Raw genomic sequence first — 15,723 nt, forward strand, 5'->3', positions numbered from 1 at the left:
GAGACCCGTGTAACACGCGGTAGAGAACACGTGTGTAAGCACGGGACGAACGTACGAGTGTGTCGGTGGGGGTAGAGGAGGGTAGGATAACACCGTTCGCGCAGTCATCACCCATCGTCATTGTGAGAGAGAGAAAGACAGAGAGACGCCACCCGAGTCCGAGACCGTGACCGATCATCCGTCGTGTGTGCCATATCCATTCCGTGTGTTTCCATTCCGCGTTCCATTCCATTCCATTACAACGGAGATGGTAACCCAACAATCAGAGAGAAAGGGGAGAGGGCAAAATGGTTTGCCAAGTCAGAAAGTTGCGGTTACGAATTTACCATCGGCACAAAGCGCATATAATTATGTATTCTTTTTTCGTTATTTTTTACGTTTTTCAGTATTTTATCCGTTTTTTTTTGCATTAGTTTTTCACGGGGTAGTCGGGTTTTCCTATTTTAATTACTTATCCGTTTTTTTTTCATTTCTTTTTTTTAAATCTCGCTCACCTATACTCGTTATACTCGTGTTAGACCTGGTATAGCGTGCCTTTTGAAGGAGCCGTCTCAACACACACGCTCTACAGGTCAGAGCACTTCGTATGACCACGAATGCACATTCTTAAATATATATATATATATTATATAATGCATCTTTACTATATTTGATCGGCGATTATTCTGCGAACGAATTATTCTCCACACGTTTACCCAATCTCGACGGAGGATAAATAAATATGACGAAAAAAGGAAAACGAAAAAAAAAGAAAAAGGAAAAAGACAAATTTACACGAACGAGACCGGACAGCTTCTTCGAAGTGCTCGTGACACGTTACCTTTCATCTAACACGTTCAGAGATGGTATATAGCTTTATTAAATTTGTTAATTGCTTGATAGAGAAAGACAGAAACTCCGTCAATCAAGTACTTACGTGCTAGTTCGGCGAACGGTTGCTCCACGATGATCGATTAAATTTATCTTTAGATTGTTTCTCGATCTTCATGGGGCGCGACCGTTGCCGCAAACCGTTGGCGATCGGCGTTTCGACCCTACCTTATCGAAAGCACAAACACGCGCGAACCGGATCGCTAGTCACTTCTACGTACGGTAGAATAAAACGAAAGATATCCGAAGAAGAGAAGTAGAACCGTGTACTCTCTCGTAGTCTTCGACACGTCATCAATAATCATCGAAATAAATGAATAATTTGGAATACATTCGCGTGTTACATTTTTAATTAATGCGAAAATCATACTAAAAACCAATTTTCCAATTGGTACGAACGCGCGCGTCAGTATCAGTCGTGGATATTGAGTCATCGTGTTGGGGAAACGTTGTCCGATCCATTAAATCATCAGATAAGTGAACTGAATCTTGATATAAATATTGCGGAAGGCAAGACAACAGCGGCAACTGACACGCTCTGTTTAAAACGAGACGCCGCTTTCGCGGAAACCCGGGCCACGCGTGGTTCGACAACTTACGATCGCGCCGTGGATTGCATCCATCTCGCTAATCGTGTTCGACGCTACCGTGCTCTTGGACGGGTTGTCCTTCTCATTGTTACAATGATTGCTCCTTCTGTACTTGCTGGCGATGAGGTCCGTCGTACTGGGACGTACGTTCGTCGCTTGTCCGGCGGACGCCAATTGGCTGTAAGTATCCTCCATAGCGGCGTACTTCAGGATCAAACTTTGGATCTCCTTGCGTTTGACCGCTCTATCCGAGATCGCCGGATCCTCCGCCGTCAACGCGATATTTTTGGCGACGCTCTCATTGTCTGTGTTGCTGTTGGCGATTGGCGTTTTGTCCGGATCCACCGCAACTTCCTCGTCGTCCTCGAACGGCTCGATCTTGATCGGTCGGGACAATCTTAGATACGTTGAGTGAGCTTCCAACTGCTCGCTCTTACCCTTTCGATGCGGTCTAACTTTCCGACTGCGCGTTTCCGCGTGTCCGGACTTATGTCTGCCGTAGTGATGATAAGCTTCTGAGTTTAGCAGAATATGCGTACGATCCATACGGCCATAGGCAGGTGTCTTCTCCCGCCTGGGTTCCCTGCTCTTCGCGGAACTCACGTAGGGATAAGCCTTCTCGCTAAGAAGCACGCTGGTGGGACTTTTAATGATGCTACGGCTCATCGAGGATTCCAGGGTCTTGTCGTCGCGTACAAACGGACTGTCATCCCGATGATAATAGCTGTGATCACGCTCCTTTCGCGAATAACTGCGAACATTCTGCTCCGAATTGTCGGCTGGTCTCTTGCCGGAATACTTGTCCAGAATCGTATTGTACTTGTCCTCCAAACGGCTCCGCGTGTTTCGCAATCGGCCAATGTTGGGCGATCTACCGCGATCGTTGAGCGCAGACGTTCCACGCACTCGCGTGGTCAATTTCTGGAGAAGACTCGTGCAGGAGTCGCTCAGCAGCTGGGTCACGCTCGTCGTGGTGGACGAGCGCCCGTAGCGACTTCGCCGCGGGGCCGAGCTCTGTCGGGAGGTCGACATGGTATCGCGCGGTGCGAATATGAACATCTATAACAGCTCCTTTGCGGTCGAATCGCAAATCTTGTCGAATCGATTTCCCGGATTATGAAAATCGTTAATCGGATACTCGAAAGATCGTCTCTGACGGATCTCAACGAGGCGAGCTCAGCTCAAACTTTGGCGACTAAGTCGTATGAGAGGAGCGGCTGCGACAGCCGCTCGAAGACACCACCGAGGCTGACGAAACAATTCTCTACACAAGTACATCACTCTACGGGAAGGCGGGAATACGCCGATTCGCGCGAGAGAACGATATGCCGAGGAGGGCGACCAAACTGCGACCACGACAACGGTCAGGGAGACGACGACAACGACGACGACGACGACGAGAAGGAGACGAAACACTCGCTGCGCCCCGCCAAATACTCTCTCGTCGCACTAAAAATACCAGGGAGCAATGGTGAGCCCGCTCTGACGAGAACGATTCATCCTCCTCTCTCGAGAAGCGAGAGCGATCAGAAAACGGAGCGACGAAGAGAGGCGCGATTAGCGTAACTCGCACGCGCGATCGCAAACGAAAGAGAGACGGACGAAACAGAAATAGAGAAAGACGAAGCGAGATATACAGGTGGAAAAAAGAAGAAGAGAGGCGAAACAGAAGAGAAGGGATCACCACTGGTAGTATTACGTAAATTCTCTTGCACTTATTCGGAACGCGCCAAAGTTCCGATCGAGTCACGACGTTGTTTCCTGATGCACGATGAAGGGGGAGAACTCGTCCGTCCACGAAAAGCATTTTTACGGGAAAACGAGCGCACGGTGCCGCGTTTTCCACGCGGTGAACCGCGTCGCTTGTTCTCGTACCTTGACACACATAGAAATTGCGAAACACGCCGCGATGTAGGTCTGCTTGAGATATCGGTCTAATATTGGCCACATTCAATAGTTGGCATTTTTTTGAACATAGATGCTATATGTATTAGAATGATAACCAGATACGACTAAATATGTTTATGCGTGAAGCTAGTCTCTTCCGCGAAGAATGACGAGAAATGACAAAGAGATGGACAAAAAGATATACAAGAGATAAAAATGAGAAACTAGATAATCATCTATATGGATTTATTAAGTCGCTTCAAAGATTTTTTTTTTCGCGGGATTTCGCTCTCGTTCGCTTCGATAACGAACAACGAAAGATGCAACTGAACTTTCAGAGATGATCTAAAAAGATTCTGCGTACGACTAGTGTTTCCATCAGGTTTGAATTTAAAAAAATTTTTAGATTTTTTAAAAACAAAATAGCATAGAAGAGAAATCTTATATTGCATAAAAATTATATAAGGCCAATAAAAGTTACATGATGTACGATATGAAGATAACTATTAATATCTATCATCAAAAATAGTCAAGATCATCAAATGAAAATAAGATTATATAAAATAAGTAAAACATGATCTTAAAAAAATCAAAATTAATTTAAAGATAAATAGGATAAGGTATAGTCATCGAGATAAATATCATGAATTTAGAGTTTCTAGCTAAAATTAAAAGGGCTTGATTAACAGTTTGGTAGACAAGTTCGTGGACTCTAATACTATTAATAAAACTCGAGTTGTCTCCAAGGTCACGATGTCAAAGATATTACCCTATCATGTATCGCGTAGATTTTAAGAGTATCGATATAAATACACGCAGTTTAGAAAATAGCGACGCAATTTATTCGCGCGGATTGCTCGCCCACATCAGTTTCTCAGAGATCATCTCCAAAATATTTTCTAGCGAAGAGACTCTGATTAATTTGGCTCGAGTTAGAAATCAGAATATTTGAAAATACAGACATGTTATTTAAAAGAGAATAAAGACGAAAAAAATTAAGTATTAAATTTTTGTTAAAATACCATATTACACAAATAATTCTGAAGATGAAGCAAAATTGAATATCCGTGCGAATGCAAAACGCAAGAGGAATACAAAGCATAGATCGTATCGTTATCGCTGTGTTCTTATGTTATGTATTACTCAATGAATCATATAGTGCTGGACGATGACAAGTTTTCCTCCATTAGGTTGCTCGCGTTGCGATAACGGAAGCAACGATCGACGTCGCAACGGAAAGTTACGCGTGTGTTTCTTCCGCTCCCTACTCCACTAGAAAATATTAACCAAGGTTAGGCCATACTATCGGGTTAAAAACGGGGTAGGAGGGGTAAATAGGGGGAAAGAGGGAAGGGGAGGGGAGAAGAGGGCCGCTCTGCTCTGGAGCATTCGCTTCGTTCTCCGAGTTTCGTCGTCATCCTCGCGAGAACGAGCTATGCCAAATATAAATCGGCAGTCCGAAACGCGTGCGCCACGATCGTCACGCGTAGAGAAGATGAGAACCTGCCGTCAGGGCACGCCGTGTTTAAATGTTAAAGTCCTGGTTGGCTGCGGTTAATCAGCCCGAGGTTCGCATCGTGTCACCGCTGTTGCCTGCATGGCGGATGGCCAACAGAAATGTACGTTCTGTAAATGTTAACCTTTTCACCGAGGAAGATACGAGTCTAATTCATCGAGTTATCCGCACATCAAACATTCCACATTTATGAAGCTGTTGAAAAGATTTCAATAAAACCATAATCCTTAATGTCGAAACTGATGAAAAATAGTATTTTAATATTTCATAATTAAAAAAGAAAATTACAGCTCAAAAAAATCCTGCCATCTTCTCGCGTGTTCATTGCTAATTTTTTTCTTCCTATCCAATAATTTCTTTAGTGATAAAAATAATAGATTTCTAGAGATAATGCTAAATCCTCTAAATTCAACAGGGAAAGGGATTAGAATAGAGGTCTGAAGCGATAATAAATGCGATCGTAAAGACATCGAGCATAGACAATGCGCACACACACTTTAGCGAGTAAATAACATCGAAGATCGTGGAGCCATACAAAGGTCTCTAGTGTCGATGCTACCTCGGAAGTCGATGTGTCGTTAGTTTCGGGCGTGACGTCAAGTTTGGCGTCAAATTCTCTCGTGGTCTCGATGACATTGCGCTGCAACCATGTGTCCCAATCGTGACGCGGCCACCAGGATACGCTTCCACAAGGCATCAGCAAACTTAATTCCTGATTTGCCACTGTCTGGAAGGACGACGTCGACGATGACGCGGCCGATGATAGACTACCATGGTCGGCCAGGCCGCCGCCGTCGCCATCGAACGCGATCCAACTTCCAGAATCCAGGTTGACGATATGCGCGAGAAGAGAGGGAGAGAGAGAGAGAGAGAGAGGGAGAGAGAGAGAGAGAGATATATGGTTCACCCGGGCACCTCGCGTCGCATTTCACAAGCACATCTTGTGCCAACTGCAACGCGCGTATTTCTAAATTCAGGTTGAACAATTCTGGGTCGCCGGATAGGCTCTTCAATCACAGCGATGATACGGAATCGACACGATTCTACTTCAATATATTCTAGTATTGAACGAATCAATTTTCCATAGTTCGTTACTTTTGAAGCACTTTTTAAATCCAAAAGAATAGATCCTCGAACTTTCTCTGATTAAGATACAAAGATGTTTTCGATATCGATGACTTCCCATCGAAACGTTGCGTTCAAATTGAAACTCGAAGATAAAACCTTCGCCCTCATCGTGATACTATGCTTTTTGGCGAATCGTCGTCCTCACGATCGCTTTGAACCGGCTTATCTGCCGGTACAATGTTTTCCGACGACGACGGCGGCGGCGGCGGCGACGATGTTGCGTTGGCCATCTGGCGCAAACTCGCACTAAAACTGAAGCGAAACCGCGTGACGAGTCCGCCTCGAAAATAGTCGCCGGTCGAAAATAGCCGGCGTCAAGTAAGAAAGAAGAATCATCGGCATTCGCTTTGGATATACACGCGGCGTACCCGTTGCACCGCAAGAATTTCCAGGCACTGTTCTCACTTGGTGGAGCGCTAACTCGATGCCGCTAATTCCACTCGCTGCATGTCTTCACATCAGAGGACCTCTGCTATGCAACGAGGCTCGATAAGTAGACTATCAAAAACTAATTCGGACGTTTAATATCGTCAAGAAGAGTTGGACTCTCCATTATTAGAAGACAGCTTAAAAACTGATCGATTCAACTCTTTGCAAATCTTCTCGTTCACGATTCATCATTGTACATTCACGCTCATACACGAACTATTATCATTTACTCGAAGCTTAATAAATAGTATGAGTATTCAAAATATCTACCGTCATCATATCCGCACGTGCATAGAGAATAAGTTTATACTATGAAATTTTACGATAATAACATTCGCAGTGATAAAATCCACTTTAAAGGCTTCATAAAGAGTCTGTATTGATAAACGGTATGAAAATCTAATACACAACGGAAGTTTGAACAAAACATATATACAGAGTAATGCTTATATTAACTGGAAAAATAAATCCGTCCAAGCGTTATTAAAGTTTGCCGTGAGAGTTTCCAGATCATTCAAAGAAAATATGTCCCGCGTATGTGCATATAAAGAAATGGTTTCCAAAGTCATTTTATATACGTATTTGGAAAAAAAAAAAAAATAAGATTGCGTTACAAAACTATAGAAAGAGTATATTATAATGCATAATTGCCATTTTTTAGACATGAACTCAAGATATAAGCTTTTCGTATATAACGAATATTTATTAAATGAGACTTTTCCCGATAACGAATCGTCGATAAGAGTACGACAGAGTACAAAAGCGTCTTCTGCTATCGTGTATGTTTTCGTAGGGTTAGGGGTATGATCGAATCTCGAACTGGTCGTTGTATCACGCGGCGCGCAGTACATTATACAGTGGCGAGAAGGAACGCGTAATATTGATGCCAATACGTGTGCCGTATTGTCCCTCGGACTCACCTGACTCCTGGTGGACGGGGATCGATGACGGTGACGCTCCTGGCTAGCCGACGACGAGCCATGATGACGGTGAAGGCGCGTACGTCGGGACGATGTGGGATGTGCTAGGTGAGCACGATCTCGATCACGATCGCGATGACCATGTTGCCTACCGCTGCTGGGTGATCGACGATGGCTGCGCTTGTACCGACGTTCCTGGCTGGTGCCACGCTCGTGCTGACGAGACCTCAACACTCGTTCACCACTGAAATATACAAATAAATAAAATTAATATATAAAATACAAGAATAAACAAAATTATAATATATAAAAATATGAGTAAATATCTCAACTTTACTCTGTGTCACTGAGAGTACTCATCGTAATATTTAATAAAAGCTAATTTAAAAATATGTATGTGTATGTTGAAGGATAATGCGTAGCGTAGAAGTTGAACGTTTGACACGATCTGGAGCGAAACTAAGCGAGAATCAAGGTTGTTTAGTGTTACATATAACGTGTTTCTATCCGAGTGTATAACCGTGCGACACGACCTAATTAAATTGCTTTCCTCAAATAGACTATCCAGTTCGCTTAATATAATGGGGGAGAGAAAGAGAACATTTCTTTTTAAATGTTACAAGATACTCTCTGTTTAAATAAAACATTACAATATAAAATATTACAGGCACTCTAGTTGAATAGAAATAAATAGCATATTGTGAATATTATCGTGCAACAGTTTTATCATCAATAGATAGTAATTTATCTCTTCAGTATCTTATATGATGTATCAATTACTTACGCAATATTACTCGCGAAAAAATAATTGTACATGAATCGCTTCAGTTATAAATATTCATTAGTGCTCTCACGGAACTTAAAAATATACAGAGTATTAGCTCATTAAAGCACGACTAGAAAGCGCACAAAAATTCGTTCGCGATGATTCACAAACGGAACAAAGGCCGCCGAGAGTTCTAATTAAGACAAGGCTTCGACGACGTTGAATTTCAATCGGTTTACCGACCGATTTAAAATCTTATATGGAGAGACCAATCCGCTTAATCTATCGAACAAGTATGTGTGCACATGGAGAAGAAACTATTGTTTCAATCTAAATATATATCGCTAGCAGCTGCGATTATATATCGAAGCACGCAAAAGGATCCGAGGAGTTGTCTCGAGTGACACGTCAGACGATCATTGTGTTTCGCACTTCTTCTTTTCTGCGCAGTGCATCAACCGTACAATAGGTTCACGGTCAAGCGACGAGTCGAATCTCAGTCACTGAGGTTGTCTGAAGATTTACGCTCGTGAGAATTTTTTCAACGAGCGCTGCCAAATGTTAATTTTTCCGAGACGATCGGCAAACATAAATTTGCAATCGGAGACATCATTCTTTAACAATGACACTACTTTATCTCTCAGTATTTCTTCAATCGATAGAAATCGACGAAGAAACTTCCTCTGGGATAAAGAGCAGTGGAAAACGCGTCACATCAAAGAATCCGTCCAATTCGTCTCTCTTGGAGCTTGTCCAAATCGAAAATCTCTAAGTCAAAGATATGGGATAACTGAATAGGACACGAAAGAAAGATAGGATAGTGTGTCACCCTTAACATTATCACGACTTGGCAAATATCGCCAACGTATGACTCTTGCGCGTATAAAAAAAGTGAAAATACTTTTCAAACGAAAACAGTTATACATTTATCATATATTTACTACAGATGCAGGTCAATAAATTCACGAGGAATAATCTTTTTACCTCTATAAATTGTTACGACAGTGCATTGTGTCGCGATGCAGAAAATATTTTATATGATACCTAGGTAAAATTATATCATTTTAGAGAAACATGTTAAAAATGATCGATCGCTCATACATTCCAGACACACTCGCTATTTCTTTTGGTAAATTAATTCCAAGAATTAATTCCATTTCGTCCCATAAAAAATTGTATGTAATAAATAAAGAGTTTTTTATATATTTAAAATAATTAATTCTTTATACATGGATGATATTATTTTGTCTCTGAAAAAAATAGCACAAGTCTGTTTATACTATACCTTCCAGGAATCCAGGAAGCAAAAGCAGCATACAGGATCGGCATCTTTTAATTTTTACCCGTCTCGCGACCTGGATTGCAATTAAGGAGATTCATGATGCTTGGCTCGGTTTTACTTTAATGATTGCGACCTTTGCGTGACTTTAATTTTTAAAAAGTGATAGAAAAATCATCGATTTATCAAACGGATATCTTTAATGAATAGTAAAGTTAATTATATTTATTATATGCTTGTGTACATCGTATTTTAATCTTTCTCTATTTAGATAACGACATTATCAACAAAGATGCTTTACTTATTTTAAGTAGGATCACCGTTATCAGCTTAATAATATTTCATTACTAATACTTCAGAGTATTAATAATTAAGAGTATAGACAAAGAATATAATATAAAGTAATATATATTAAACCTTCACTTATATGAACATAATAATGTGTCTTATTTAATACTCTTTTTTAATATAATTAATATGTTTTTATTAATGTATAACCATAAATTATCTGAAAATATTCGCTTTGTCCTACTTATATGTATATCCATATACCACGTATCTTTTTCTGTATCTCATATTTTATTTGATAAGTTATCTAATTTGTGTATTTTGCTAAGCATAAAAAGAAATCTACATATTTATAAATATTTTATATTACATATCTTTATATAACAATTTTTATATTGATAATAATTTCCCCTTACAGAATTTGTAATATGTTTCGTTTTGCCGTAATGCGATTGGAAAGTTACAGGCATAATTATAATTGCAATGATGGAAATCTATGCGAATATCAACATCGTTAGCAGTTTACGCACAATAGTAGTGCAACCTGTAATTATCGCTTTCAAGCGCATTTCTTAATCTCGGAAAACCTGACTGATATAAAAAATACTTTCATTACGCACAAAGGGCAACAAACTAATCTAATCAAAGAAAACTAATGATTTTCTAAAGAGAAGCTTCTCAGCTGATCGTAGAGAAGAGAAAACACAATTCGAAGGGTAGGGGAGTCACGAAGGTCAACTCGTAACTCTTCCTTCTTTCTTTCGCTTGCATGCGATGATGATTTCAATTGATATATCGAGACTCTGCTCGAGACTCAACCTTGACTTCGTCGAAGCTTGCGTGACCTCAGGACGAGCGCGATCTCAGCGGAAGAAATTGTAGCTGATGAATAGCTCGCTTATACTCTTACGATATTGATACATCTTAGCGAGAAGTCACGGGATTATGAAATGTTAAAGCGCTACAGAAAGCGATTGTTTAAAATAGGGAACGATTGATCTCACGAAGCTTGGATATTAGCCAGTTTAAAAGCACAATTAGATTCTCTCCAAACAATTCTGATGATTCGTCCATCGAGATATTTTTTTTTTTTTTATTGGACTTTTGTATTCGACAGTGGAAGCAATTCTAAATTCTTCGGATAAAGTTCCGAATAGGTGAACCCTCCGATTTTTTTGAAACTACACTATTTTTTGTATTTTTTAACGCTGATTACAAATATGATAATGAAAATTTGCGACAAGGTCATTTTCAAGGTCAAAACTCAAAAAAACTGAAAAAATATAACTTTTTAGACATTATTTCAATAAATATTGATGTAACAAAAAAATGTTTCAAATAAAAGTTGCAGTTCTTAAAAAAATACATCATTTATGTTCTATAAATTTTTTGCGTAAAACTGAAAGTTTTCGAGAAAATCGATGTTAAAGACTAAAAACGGTGGGCGAAGTTCCGAAAAACTAGACAAATAGATTTGCGTGGAACTTCGCTCTACGTGGAAACTTCTAACGCAAATCTCTATAGTACATAAAATAACGGTTTCATGATTATTAAAATACAATCTCTGTTTCATAGAAGAAATGCAATTTTTTCTATAAAGTAGATGCAAGTATTTAGATTACTTGTTAGCCTGAAGGCCATGTCGATTCTCTAACCACGATTTTCATCGATGGGAAAATCGCGTGCAAGACTCCGTCATAATGGACTTTCTTCGAGCAGTTTACCAAGCATGAAGAGACCTTCGTCAATTACCGTTTACCGTTGCACAAACAGATGCATCAGCGTTCAATCTGCGTTCATTAATTGGCGCAATTAGCATAAAAAAAACTTCAATCGGAGACATGTTCTTTAAAGAGGAATCTCGAGGTACGAAAAAAAGCGGAGAGACCGAACGATTTCGCCGAGAGTTTAGATTTGAATCCAGGACGAGCGCGGTAATAATTCTTATAATTTATTCGCGAATAAACGAAACTCTCCAATTGACATGAGATCTCTTCTCTTTATGCAGCAACCCATTTAATGAAATTATACCGGTCTTTGTCTTTGAATGTATACTTGGAAGAAAAGATAGTTTGAAACAAATCATCTTTTACATTGCCTTCAACCTGAGCTATTCTCGCGACAAATATAATCACAATACACCGTATATTATTACATATCATCATGACGCAACTGTGTATCTGCCAATCTACCATCTAATTTTAAAACTCTCTGCAAGTCAGCTACAAAATAAAAGATTTGTTACATCGTCTAACCAAAACCGTCCGAAAGCGCGCGCTCGCCAAATATTACGCTTATTGTTAGCATTGAGATCACAATCGTCTTTGTGTCATTGATCTCCTCGATTCCATATGATCGATGGCGTTTTTTTTTTTTTTAGCAGGAAGCGAATTCACGCGGACAGTGAATTGCTATTGAATATTACGGCGCGAAAGGAACGATAATTTCGTACGCGTATTAAAGATTTTGCTTCGATACCGCGGTCACAGTCACTGACCTAGAAGATCAGGAAGTAATGCGGGAAGAAACTGCTATTACTATTCATTCATTACGCGGCTTTATAGCAGTGTTATTAAAGAAGAGAGAAGTCTAAAGAGCGTTTTAATTTTTAATTAATTTGTACCGGCATACCGCGTAGTTAAATAAGTACTCGCAAGATACATAATGAATGAAGCACGATGCGAATATATGACTCTAATTGGTGCCAATTTTCACGACCGAATTACCGAGAAAAAAGGCAGATAGACGAAAATATTATTAAAAAAAAAAAAAAAAAAAAAAACACACATAAATTTATCTGAAAAATTAATCTCGACATTTAATGAATTTGAGAGATTGATTGAACGTAACATCTTTTTATCGCGGAAATATATTTGTAAATAATATTTAGAATTTAATTGATAAAAATTTAATTTAAAATTTAATTTCGAAACTTTTTGAAATAATTTTTGAAAAATATTATGAATAATTAATCGAGTAAAAAAATTGTAGAAAAATTAATTGAATTGAGATTTAAATAATATAATTTAAATTATCTTAAAATTTTATTTTTTTTAAAGAAATGTTGAGTTTTCATTTTTTAATACAATTTTCGTATCCTTTCGGCACGAAATCATAAATCGAGAATGTGTCGAATATAAATGGCGTACTGAAATGGATTTTTGCAAAAATCCCGGCGAAAGTCGGATGTGAATTCTCGAGGAATACTCACGTTATATTGGAAAAAAAAAAAAAAAAACACATGTAAAGTTGTTATCTTATCTATACAATATGCATATAGCTATAGCTTCGATTTAACGTTCGTGATGTCACGTTGTGCACACTTGCATTTTTTCTTTTGTAATAACAGATACACTCGGAAAATTCGAGTTAGAAATAAATTATTTAAAATATTTTTGCATCTTTTTTCCGCGACTCTCGCATGATTCATAGATTTGTTATCCGTAATAATAAAATTCGCTCGGACAAAACGCGACGCAACAGATTACGACCCTATAAATGTTTTCATGGAGTGATTCATCGCGGAATACTTTGCGTAATGGAACTAGACGTCTGTGATATTTTCAAAGAGACTCTTCCTTACATCAAGCAGAGAATGCTAGCGAAAATTTTAATCTTTCTCGAGGAGAAGAATACAACCAGAAGAACGTCAATTTAAAAACACTGCAAATATTGATTCAGTGTTTGCAAGTTTAAAAATATCGCTATTAACGGCATTTCCCGAGATGCGACAACTACAAATTTTAGCATAATTCCTACTAGAAATTTTTATACTCTGAAGTGACGCAGGATCTCTTTTATCTGTCACAATGTAAATCACGCGGTTTGATTTCCCAGCAAACGCGATATCGCCGACAACACTCCCATCGGCACTCACGTATATCTTCGCGAACTGTTCTAAATAACGAGGACCGGTCTGTTGGACGGGCTGGTTGAAGCTCGAACGTACGGACCAAGACTGATAGCCATCAAGACCTCATGGAGAAGCTCTATTGCCGGTTAGAACAATGTGGGAACGGGAGAGGGAGAGATCGTTCGGCTTCTCTGGCCTGGTTGCAGCTACTGGTTCCCTCTCTCGCGCATTCTCCCCCTTTTTCTTGCAACTTTCTTTCTTTGACAATGAGCGACAGGGAGCAAGAGAGGGGTATACGCATTCTATGTAAAAATATAGTCAGAAAAAATCTTATAAAGAAAAATTTTATTTGGATTTGGCATAATTTTTTTTTTCAGGTGCACTTTGAAGATCCTTTACGAATGTGTTAATCTTTTATTTTGCCAAAATTTTATTTTTATTGTCACAAATTTTATTGATAAATATTTCTTTATATTTTCACAGAACTTCTCTCAGTGATATAAAACCACGCAATTTAATTATTTTGAAAATAGGAATGTGTAAATTTTTGTCGTGTAACCTCTCTCTTGAGCATTGGAAAAGAATATATTGCATCATATACGCATTGTCGAATATAATGAAAGGGGAATACGCTCTGTTCGAAGGTCAACGTGGCGACTTACCTATAGGTTCCTTTGCTCTGTGGACTCTCATAATCGATACGTCTGCGTTTATGCTCGTACTGCGGGGAACCCACAGAATGTGACCGTGTTCTCGAATGGCTACGAGAGCGGTGACGCCTCCTGCTTCGCGGCATCTGTAACAAACAAGATATTTTTATGTATAACTTGTATAAATATATATTGTGCGTTCTACTTTTACCGTAAAGCGTTTTAAATTCAGACTTGTTGGTAAAGATTTGGCATTGATTTTGCCTTAACATTAAGATTTTTAATGGACAATCTAATTGTGCACATATTTAATCGGTTAATTAGCTTTATCCGGAAGAATTTCAATCATGTAAATGAATAATAATATTAATCCTTTATCGAATAGACGTGTTCTCATCATTATCCTTTATATGGAATCATTGAAAACGACGTTATTTTACAGAGTTGAGTAGACAGACTCTTAAACGTCGGATAAACCCGACAGAATTTTTTCTACCTACTTTACATCGAGGTCCCTCGATGAAGGGGGAGATAGATCAATGCGCACAAGCCAGACGAGGATAGAAAGAATATATTTAGCATAAGCAAGATTTTTTAATGCTACTGCTTGTTGCAAAGTTTGTTTTGTATCGCTTCTACAACACTTTTTATATTTTCTTAAAGTTTTTCCTACATTCGTTTCATTTCAAGTGCAAAAAATATAAAAAACGACGCGAAGAAATCCGTGGAAATGAAAGAATCGATATCTCCCCAAATTTTAATTGGAAAAATATTTGCACCAATTTAATATCAATTATCCTCTAGTTTATTAAATTGACATTCTCTACCTACGCATGTTGTAAAGATAGAAAAAATATATACAAATTTAAAAAGAAAGAAGGAGAATCTTTAAACGAAATTAATTAACTCAGACATATAGTGCGACTCAATTGATACGAGATTATATATTTAATGTTGCAGCGCATTAATCGTTATCGATTCAGATTTCTTGCTCCGTCAATTTCACCGCTATTACATTATCGTATAATGTGTCAGTCTTAATCGTTAATAAGCGATTATTTTTTTATCAGAAATAAAATGATAATAAAAGAGATATGTACAAAAGCATACAAAATGTAAAGAGAACTAAAATAGAAAGATTAATGAGATCATATTATATAAATCTCTAAATGAGATAATTTCTTTTTTTTTTTACCAAGCATTTTGCCATATTTTTCACAGCTGAAGGAATAATCACACATTAACATCGTACGTTCTCTAAAAATACAGTATGTTATTATTAAAATCTAGAGAAAAAGGAATTAATTAAATACCACACTGTTGATGTGTAACCGAGTCTAAGTGTTATGCATGCGATTGCAGCTTATGAGCAATGAGGTGTGCGACAAGATGAAGGTTACTCGATAAAGTCGACAAGCGCGCGAGCCTCGGAGTAATACGATAACGCGATTTTCGTTCGAATTAAAAACGGCATAACGGGCCGCGATAGTAGACGTATATAACATGGAACAGACAGTAGGGGTGTGTAGAGAAGGATCCGCTCCCCT

General features: G+C 38.7%; 1 protein-coding gene across 13 annotated transcripts in view; it reads right to left on the reverse strand.

The window, feature by feature from the left end:
- LOC115242053 (serine/threonine-protein kinase Doa) overlaps window positions 1-15,723 on the reverse strand; it is a 27,720-nt gene that overhangs the window by 5,471 nt on the left and 6,526 nt on the right. For 8 of the 13 annotated variants that reach the window (XM_029818068.1, XM_029818067.1, XM_029818069.1 and 5 more), the window contains 2 exons: window positions 14,189-14,322; window positions 7,341-7,584 (listed from right to left, as the gene is read on the reverse strand). In XM_029818068.1, the coding sequence (XP_029673928.1) occupies window positions 7,341-7,584; window positions 14,189-14,322 (378 nt within the window). Of the gene's footprint in view, window positions 1-1,469; window positions 5,403-5,422; window positions 6,985-7,340; window positions 7,585-9,391; window positions 9,468-13,550; window positions 13,845-14,188; window positions 14,323-15,723 lie in introns of those variants that run through there. The other 5 variants (XM_029818075.1, XM_029818076.1, XM_029818078.1 and 2 more) reach the window with 5 other exon arrangements.

Source organism: Formica exsecta, unplaced genomic scaffold (assembly GCF_003651465.1).
Source record: "Formica exsecta isolate Colony F162 unplaced genomic scaffold, ASM365146v1 scaffold558, whole genome shotgun sequence".
NCBI lineage: Eukaryota > Metazoa > Arthropoda > Insecta > Hymenoptera > Formicidae > Formica > Formica exsecta.